The sequence below is a fragment of the Lolium perenne genome, chromosome 7, assembly GCF_019359855.2.
Source record: "Lolium perenne isolate Kyuss_39 chromosome 7, Kyuss_2.0, whole genome shotgun sequence".
NCBI lineage: Eukaryota > Viridiplantae > Streptophyta > Magnoliopsida > Poales > Poaceae > Lolium > Lolium perenne.
Window position 1 is genome coordinate 31,570,852 of NC_067250.2, and position 10,321 is coordinate 31,581,172.

A 10,321-nucleotide genomic window follows, 5' to 3' on the forward strand; every position below is an offset into this window, starting at 1 on the left:
GGTGGCATATTTAGCTAGCCACGCATGTTTCTCCGCATCTGCTCCAGAACTCCCTCCTGCTCCAGCAATCCCTCCTGCTGTAATCTGGTTCGTGTGCGCCCAGTTGTTGCAGTCCGGCACGTATGTGCACACGTATCCATGTGGGATCTCCTTGGGCGGCTCATACAGGATTTGGTAATCGCCAGGATCACCCCCAACCTTGTAGACGACGTATGCCGGTGAACCTTGTTGCTGTGGAGCTGCAAACGTGAATGGTAGTTGCGACTTGGTGTGGAGCGGTATTTCCCCCTGGTGAGTCCCCAGGGCAGGTCCTGACGGAGAATACTGATGCTTCATGATCTCCTGAACCACGCGAAGCGCAACACGCTCGAAGGCGTTCACCAGGATCTCCGAATGACGATGTAGAGAATGAGCCACCATATAGTTGACTTCCTGGCTCTGGTGCGTTCCTCCGAAGGGAGAGACAGATCTAGTCCCTCGAGCACGCCTTCAGGTGTGAATCCTTTGAACCTAATGCCATGTGAACGAGTTTTCTCGAAAGAGCCGATGAGATCGGCTTTGAAGACGGCCTTGAGCTCATCATACTTCTTCTTGTGCTCTTCAGGCAGATCTTCGTACTTGATCGGTCCGTCCGACATCTTGGCTGCAGATGTTGACGTGGTTGTTGCAGAAAGTGTCCCACCGGGCGTGCCAGAATGTGTTGCCTGCCAAAACCCACCGGCGGGCAGCGGCGAGCAAACACGAAGAGCCGGGAGGCTGCCAAGACTGCTGGGTGGGCCCTGGTCCCTCGACGTCGTCCCGCAATGCTCCGGCACACGTCCTGACGGTTGTAAGGGCGTGCCACCTAACCTATACCTGGTCAGGAAGGTGTTGGATCACTTCGATTAGTCTCCTGCATGGTAGACACGTAAACATTAAATACGAGCCCGATCGGCTCTCAGGTTGCCCTGTGGATCGGCTCGAAGAGCCGATTGCCCCATGGTTCACGTTGGATTTATGGTGACATGGGGATCCTGCTTGATCAAAACCAAGCTAAACCAATCTACGACAGTTTAGGGTTTTCACCGCATAACCGGAACATCCTATGCGTAGTTGAGCCTAGCAGATACGAAAGATGATGGAAAACTACTCCTAAAAGAGGCCTAAAAACCAACGTTAAGTCAATTCCCGGAACATCCCTTCTAGGAATGGCAAACCACACCTTACGCACTACCGGATCATCCAACCCCAGCGTAAGGCCTAACCATACGGATATCAAACTAATCCTTGAAGAACAAGGAGCAACTATAACAGATTGGATCTACTAAGTAAAGAACAAGCAAGGTGCTGCCCTTACACCTAAGATAGGTGTAAGGACAGCTAGGTATCGAGGGATGGCATAGCTAAGCAAATATGTATAAGAAAAGCATCGATGCAAGCCCCAAAACACCTAAGATAAACGATATTGCTCGCCATCAACAAGGCTTCAGTACGAGCAACACTAGATAACGAATAAACTTATACTGCCTAGATCGCAAGATGCGATCTAGGCAGCATGATGCTTACCCGGAAGAAACCCTCGAAACAAGGGGTGGCGATGCGCCTAGATTGTGTTTGTTGTGAACGTGATTGTCCTCCTTTCTCAATAACCCTAGATACATATTTATAGTCCGTAGACTTCCTAATTCGGGAATAAACCTAACCGTGTACGGGCTAAACTCTATCTTTTAATTCTAAACTACCATAATATACAGATACACGGGCAAACTAGCCCAAACTCTCGTGCAAGGCCGCTTCAGAGACGCTCCACGTGTAAATCCTCCAAGCCCATCTCAATTACGGCCCGTCTCCTGATTTGGCCAAAATCTGGTGATAACATACACATGTTCATAACATTGATGCTAAGCGAATTAAATTGAATGGTAATTCTACTTATATGTGGCACTGTCGTCTTGGTCATATTGGAGTGAAACGCATGAAGAAACTCCATTCCAATGGACTACTTGAGTCACTTGACTTTGAGTCACTTGACAGATGCGAAGCATGTCTAATGGAAAAAATGACTAAGACTCCATTCTCTGGTATTATGGAGCGAGCTACAGACTTATTGGAAATTATACATACCGATATGTGCGGACCAATGAGTGTAGCCTCGCGCGGTGGTTATCGTTATGTTCTAACCTTCACAGATGATCTGAGTAGATATGGGTATATTTATTTCATGAAACATAAATCCGAAACTTTCCAGAAGTTTAAGGAATTCCAAAGTGAAGTAGAAAATCAACGTAACAAGAAGATCAAGTTTCTGTGTTTTGATCGCGGAGGCGAATATCTGAGTTGTGAGTTTGGCATGCATTTAAGGAAATGCGGAATACTTTCACAGTTGACACCGCCGGGAACACCACAGCGCAATGGTGTGTCCGAACGTCGTAATCGAACTCTCTTAGATATGGTTCGTTCTATGATGTCTCTTACTGATTTGCTGTTATCGTTTTGGGGTTAAGCATTAGAGACAGCTGCATTCACTTTAAATAGGGCACCATCTAAATCCGTTGCAACGACACCGTATGAATTATGGTTTAATAAGAAACATAAGCTGTCGTTCCTTAAAGTTTGGGGTTGCGAAGCCTATGTAAAAAAGTTACAACCGGACAAGCTAGAACCCAAAGCGGAGAAATGCGTCTTCATAGGATACCCTAAGGAAACTATTGGGTATACTTTCTATCACAGATCCGAAGGCAAATTTTTTATTGCCAAGAACGAAACCTTTCTTGAGAAAGAATTTCTCACTAAAGAAGTGACTGGAAGAAAAGTAGAACTCGACGAGGTTACTGAACCTTCTCTCGTAGATCAGAGTAGCGCAGTACCGGAAAATGTTCCTGTGCCGCCTGCACCGGTAACAGAGGAAGCTAATGATAATGATCATGAAACTTCGAGCGAGGTAGCTACCGAACCTCGCAGATCGACAAGGGAACGTACCACTCCAGACTGGTATGATCCTTGTCTAAATGTCACGATTGTGGACAACAATGATGAGGACCCTGCGACGTATGAAGAAGCGATGATGAGCCCAGATTCCAACAAATGGCAAGAAGCCATGAAATCCAAAATGGGATCCATGTATGATAACAAAGTGTGGAATTTGGTAGACTTACCTGATAGCCGTAAGGCTGTCTAGAATAAATGGATCTTCAAGAGAAAAACAGGTGCTGATGGTAATGTTACCGTCTATAAAGCTCGACTTGTCGCAAAGGGTTTCCGACAAATTCAAGGTGTTGACTATGATGAGACTTTCTCACCTGTAGCGAAGCTAAAGTCTGTGAGGATTTTGTTAGCAATAGCTGCATTTTTCGATTATGAGATTTGGCAGATGGATGTCAAAACGGCATTCCTTAATGGTGATATTGAGGAAGAGTTGTATATGGTACAACCCAAAGGTTTTGTCGATCCTAAAAATGCTGACAAGGTATGCAAACTTCAGCGTTCCATTTATAGACTGAAGCAAGCATCCATGAGTTGGAACTGACGCTTTGATAAGGTGATCAAAGACTTCGGGTTTATACAGTGCCATGGAGAGGCCTGTATTTACAAGAAAGTGAGTGAGAGCTCTGTAGCATTCCTGATATTATATGTAGATGCCATATTATTGATTGGGAATGATATAGAACTATTAAGCAGTGTAAAAGGTTATTTGAATAAGTGTTTTTCAATGAAGGACCTTGGTGAAGCAGCGTACATTTTAGGCATCAAGATTTATAGAGATAGATCAAGACGCCTAATAGGGCTTTCACAGAGTACATACCTAGACAAGATTCTAAAGAAGTTTAGAATGGATGAAAGTAAGAAAGGATTCTTACCGATGTTGCCAGGTAAGGTCTTGAGTAAGACTCAAGGTCCGGCTACGGCAGAAGAAAGAGAGAGGATGAATCAGATCCCCTATGCCTCGGCAGTAGGGTCTATCATGTATTCCATGCTGTGTACTAGACCGGATATAGCACATGCTGTTAGTTTGACTAGCAGATATCAAAGTGATCCAGGAATGGAACACTGGACAGCGGTCAAGAATATCCTGAAATACTTGAAAAGAACTAAGGATATGTTTCTTTGTTATGGCGGTGACCAAGAGCTCGTTGTAACCAGTTACACCGGTGCAAGTTGGAACACTGATCCTGATGACTCTAAGTCTCAGTCTGGGTACGTGTTTATATTGAATGGTGCTGCAGTAAGCTGGTGCAGCGCCAAGCAGTGCACGGTGGCGAAGTCTTCAACAGAATCGGAATACATAGCGGCTTCGGAGGCTTCATCGGAAGCGGTATGGATGAAGAGGTTCATTGTTGAGCTTGGTGTGGTTCCTAGTGCATTGGACCCACTAGTCATTTATTGTGACAACATGGGTGCCATCGCCAATGCACAAGAATCAAGGTCACACAAGAAGCTGAAGCATATCAAGCTGCGCTTTCATTCGATTCGCGAGTACATCGAAGATGGAGAATTAAAGATTTGCAAAGTACACACTGATCTGAATGTAGCAGGTCCGTTGACTAAAGCTCTCCCTAGGACAAAGCATGACCAACACCAGGATGCCATGGGTGTTAGGTACCTTACAATCTAATCTAGATTATTGACTCTAGTGCAAGTGGGAGACTGTTGGAGATATGCCCAAGAGACAATAATAAATTGGTTATTATATATCTTTGTGTTTATGATAAATGTTTATATACCATGCTATAATTGTATTAATCGAAACATTGATACATGTGTGTTATGTAAACAACAAGGAGTCCCTAGTAAGCCTCTTGTATAACTAGCTTGTTGATTAATAGATGATCATAGTTTCGTGATCATGAACATTGGATGTTATTAATAACAAGGTTATGTCATTATATGAATAATGTAATGGACACACCCAATTAAGCGTAGCATAAGATCACGTCATCAAGTTCATTTGCTATAAGCTTTCAATACATAGTTACCTAGTCCTTTCGACCATGAGATCATGTAAATCACTTACGCCGGAAGGGTACTTTGATTACATCGGGTGGCCGGCCAGGGAACAAGTCCCTGGGCCGTACGGCCAAATACAACCAACGTAGGAAAGCCAATGTTTGGCCGATGCGATCGGTAGCCAAGTTGGCTGATTGGGCAAGTAATTGTTTTGCTTGGTTTGCATGTTTGGCTGTCCTGGCCAGCTATAAAAGAAGCACGCGCCCGGCGCAAAAGATCAGATTTTTGTTTCGCGGTCGTTTGCTCCGTTTGTTCCACCTTTTGCCTAGTTTCTTCCACCCAACGCGTACAGGCGAAGCCCTGTCCACGCAAACTCTCCACCACCACCACGCCGTCGTGCTGCTGGACTAGATCCCATCTACCACATCTCCCCGCTTGCTGGAACAAGGAGGAGGTGTCTTCATCGAGCTGTACGTGTGACCGAGTACGGAGGTGTTGCTCGATTGTGGCACCGTCAAGATCTTCTACGCGCTTTTGCAAGCGACAAGTGATCGACTACATCCACCCCGAGATCTAATCTCGTTAAGCTTTGCGAATCTTTGAGGGTTAGTCTCTTGATCTCCTCGTTGCTACCGTCTACTAGATTAGATCTTGACTTGTGTTTCGTTCTTGTGGTAGGAAATTTTTTGTTTTCTATGCTACGAATCCCTTCATCCTCATCATGGGAGTCAGCAGCGGCGATGAAGATGGCGGTGGTGTCGATGGAGATGACTCCGGGGGCAATTCCCCGTCCCGGCAGGGTGCCGGAACAGAGACTTCTGTCCCCCGAAACTTGTCGTCGATGGCGGCGGCGCTGCGGAACTCTTCGTGGAAATTGGCTGGATTCTCTAGGGTTTTCGCGTCTGGGGCAATATATAGGCGAAGGGGCAGCTTCGGGGGAGCCAGGGGGCTCCCTCACCACACCTTGGCGCGGCAGTGGCCGCCCTATGGTGTGGGCCCCCTGCTTGCCTTCCTCGACTCTTCTTCGGTCTTCTGGAATACTCCGTGGAAAATAGGGCCGTGGGCTTTTGTTTCGTCCAATTCCGAGAATATTTGTAAACCAGCTTTTCCGAAATCAAAAACAGCAGAAAACAGGAACTGACACTGTGGCATCTTGTTAATAGGTTAGTCCCGAAAAATGCATAAAAACATTATAAAGTGTGAATAAAACATGTAGGTATTGTCATAAAACTATCATGGAACATAAGAAATTATAGATACGTTGGAGACGTATCAAGCATCCCCAAGCTTAGTTCCTACTCGCCCTCCAGTATGTAAACGATAAAAAGAATAATTTCTGAAGTGACATGCTACCAACATAATCTTGATCAATACTATTGTAAAGCATATGAGATGAATGGAGTGACTCAAAGCAATGGTCTATAGTTTGCTAACAAAAAGATAATGACTAAACAACTGAATCATATAGCAAAAACTTTTCATGAATAGTACTTTCAAGACAAGCATCAAAAAGTCTTGCATAAGAGTTAACTCATAAAGCAATAGATTTTTAATAAAAGGTTTTGAAGCAACACAAAGGAAGATTTAAGTTTCAACAATTGCTTTCAACTTTTAACATGTATATTTCATGGATATTTCTTTTTCTAGATATCACCTTGAAAAAAGAATCTTGAACAGAAAATCAAATTGTTTTAAGACTTCTTTCGGTAGTTGGAAGAAATATATCATATGCAATATCATATTACTTAGTTTAGATGTAATGAGAACTAATCTTCCTCCCAAGGATAATAACTTACCTTTACATCTGCTTAATCTAATTTGTAAACTTTTCTTCACCAATTTACATTCAACATGTGTAAGCCTCCGATAATGGATTGAAATACCAAAATACTTGATAGGAAACTGATCTTTTACATAGCCAAATAATTCAGAATACAGATTGGCCTCATCTCATTGTAAAGGTCGAATTCAAATATCTTCTTTTTGAGGAACCAACGGGGGCGGTCTGTTGGGGCTGCAACATCCAACCCATCTACTTGCTCACTCTCTCGCTCACGAACGAAGGGAGAAGAAGAAAAAGGAGACAACACAATTTTCCAGCGCACGAATGCCCTTTTGGTCCTCAAATTTTCTGGCATAACTCAATGAGATATAGGGGTGATTTATACCCAGGCTAACCCTCACACCCACACACGCATAATGCACATCTCCTCACGATCCGCTCCCCTTTTGGTGCGCACAAACACACACACACACAATGCAACGAGCTTCCAACACCAACAAATCATGATCACCTCCACTCCTCTCACTAACAACCTGGTCCTACTCGACGGGCTCTAACGCCAGCCACACTCACGTGCCGCCGTGACACACACCGGTTGTTGTTTATTTGCTAACACGATCAACCGACTTAACTCAAATCGAGTTGACTTAGAGAAATAGATAATTCAGCACATGTAATACGCAGAGATTTTCTTTAGTTCAGTATATTCTTATTGTTTGATTATTATAAGGTATTAATAAAGCTAGCCATGATGGGCTTCCCTCAACAACAACAACAAAAGGAACAAACCACCCATAAAAGGTACTCATATGTTAACAAACGCACAGCTCACTACACGGAGAAAATACAAGAAAAAAGATTCAACAGGTAAAACTGAGTAAGGCATCCATCCAACAGGTAAAATTGCAAATTTTACGGTGGCCGTCGCGTACAACGATCGACCAGTCCAAACGCAGGCACTGTCATGCTGCGACAACCAGCAGTTCACCGTAGAAGGCGCGGAACGCCTCCATCTCCCCGCGCGGCAGCGCCAGCCCGACCTCGATGCCGCCGTCCCCGTCGCGGCCGCTCTCTGCCAGCGCCAGCGCCCCCGTCCGCTCCACCGAGACGATCTCCACCTTCCGCGGCCTTCCCCACGGCGCCCCGAGATCCGTCGCCGCGTACACGCCCAGCTTCGGCGACCCGGCCACGGTCACCGCGCGCGCCGACGCGTACTCCCGCACGAGCTTCACCCACCCGCGCGCGTCCCGGAACACCCGCCCCTGCTCCGCCAGACCCTCGATAGCCCGCCAGATGGCCGCCGCCGAGGCGGTGACCGTCTCGAGACAGCTCTGCTTGGCCGCCACCTTCTCCTCAACGCGGCAGAGCCCCAGGCAGTTCCCAAAGTAGCTCGCCGGGATCGGTGGGCTCGCGCGGGGCTTGCACCCTGTCACAAACCCGAAGCTGGCGCTGCTGCCGCGCGCGTGCACGATGCCTGCCCACATCGCGCCGCATGCCAGCGCGTACGGCGAGCACCGCCTCGCCGATGTCTCGGACTCCACCTGCTTGCCCAGCCAACGGAGCAACTTGTCTGTGAACCGGAACGTTGCGAGCTCCGTGGTGCCGCTGGTGTGGTGGCCGTCGTGGGGCCCCTTGTCCCCCGCTGCAGCGTATGCCCGGTGGTCGCTGAGAAATACCTCCCGGAGGCCGTCGGTGTCTCGGACGGCGCTGCGGTCGAACAGCGGGGCCGCCGCCATCGACATCCCGCCGCTGTGCTCCAGGCGGTGGATGGCGGCCCACGTCCTCATGAAGTGCACGTAGCTGGAACCGTCGCATACTGCGTGGTGCAGCGTTGTGCCGATGCAGATGCCGGCGAGAGGAAACACGGTCATCTGTACGGCGAAGACATCCTGACTGCACCGAGAGCCGCCGCCACCGCCATTTCTCAGCAGCGGAGGCAGTAGAGCACGGAGCCTCGCGGTGTCGCGCGCGTGGTCGCCGGCGAGGTCCTCGAAGTTGTCGTCGCCAACCGCCACCGTCAGGCGGACAGAGTCGCCGTCCGAGAAGACGATCTTGGGCGCCGCGGTCTCTGGCATCCCACATGGCAGCTTCCCGGCCAATGGATAAAAATGGTGCAGCGCGGCGGCTAGGGACTTCTCGAACAGGGGCAGCTCGCTGAGGAGGAACTCGGGGCCGCCGAGGAGGTCTGTGTTGTCGAAGAAGAAGAGGCGCTGCACGGGCGGGACGTCCCAGAAGGCGAGGTCGTAGAATGTGAGTGGCAGCGAACGTGGCTTCCCTGCCGGTGGCGACGGCCACGGCGAGACCTGGCACTGCCCCAGGACCCTCACCGGGTTATCTGGTTCCGGCGCCATCTTTGCTCACTGACTCTTACCTAGCTAGCGCGTAGTAGCGATTTCTCTGGCTGGCAAGTGTTTCTTTTCGTTTGCAATTAGCGCATCGAACCTGCCGCTCGGTGCAAGTGTTTCTTTCCATCTCTCGTATATAGTCTGTGTAGATTGCTCATTTTTTTAGGGTTAATGTGCAGATTTCTCGTACTACCGTATAGCTGACCAACGGGCACGATACGAAACTAAACGGGCCTGGCCTAGCACGGCCCACGGTAGCCCGTTTCTAAGCAGGCCGTGCGGCCTCCAATCATGGACCAGGCACGGCACACATGGTAAACGGGCTGCCGTGCCGGCTAGCCGCCTTATTCCCGGAGGCCGTTTCTGGGCCCTTTTGGCATTTTGGGCCTCTTCTGAAAAATCAGAAAAATAAATAATAATGATGTGTTGCGCCCGCACATGTGCCTCAAGTTCGCGTCCCAATTGGCTCACATGGTAGCATGCCGCCTTGAGAACTGGTGGTATTTCTGAAATAAGATACAGTATAAGGAAGTAAGTAGTGTTGTTGTGGATCACTGGATCAGTAAAGTAGTGAACATCCATTTATCCGATCCCTATCTTTGTTTGATTAAAAAAAGGAAGGTCACACTTTTTCGATTGACAACTGGTGGTTAGTGATTCAAGCCACAATCGGATATCGTGTACGAGTTCTAGCGGCAAAATCTTAGAGAGAGCAAACTAGTATAATATACCCGATATCGGAAATAAGCGAAGCATGGTGCTAACATGACTAAAAATATGATTTGGAAAAATGTCTTTATAACTTTATCACATGCGGAACAGAGAAAAGTTAGTAAATAGGCCCTTTGGGAAGCCCTCGAGGACCTAAGCAACTCACTTTTCATCCATGAATAATTTCTGTCAGTGGATTCGTTTGATCACAAGCTTGAGATAAAAGGGTATGTGCCAAAATGGTCTTATAAGCAGTTATTAATAAAATCAAAGTTGAAATTGGATTTACCAAAGTTTGTGGAGTCGGTTTCGATTGACATATGAATACTTTATGGATAGTTTTTTGAATTGCATATTGCAAATAACCAAGGTAATCAGCAACCGAACAAATGCATATATTTTTCAAGTTATTCATATCGTCATCGTGTATACCCTTTCCAAATTTAATTCCAATCAAATGATCTGTAGCTACCAACATATCTTCTGGTAAGAATAATGTATTGTTCTGAGGTATATCAAGATTAAGTCTCCGATTGGGTTCAACGAATATGAAGGATAG

The 10,321-nt window shown here is 47.1% G+C and overlaps 1 protein-coding gene across 1 annotated transcript; it reads right to left on the reverse strand.

The window, feature by feature from the left end:
* Positions 1-7,483: 7,483 nt before the first annotated feature.
* Positions 7,484-9,168, reverse strand: LOC139834114 (anthocyanin 5-aromatic acyltransferase-like). Its single transcript, XM_071824521.1, has one exon. It carries the CDS (start codon positions 9,055-9,057, stop codon positions 7,669-7,671), a length of 1,389 nt encoding a protein of 462 aa, XP_071680622.1. The 5' UTR covers positions 9,058-9,168; the 3' UTR covers positions 7,484-7,668.
* Between the last annotated feature and the right edge of the window lie 1,153 nt (positions 9,169-10,321).

What these genes read in the sequence shown, in the direction of transcription:
- LOC139834114 (XM_071824521.1), bottom strand. Translation starts at nt 9,057, where the DNA reads ATGGCGCCGGAACCAGATAACCCGGTGAGGGTCCTGGGGCAGTGCCAG.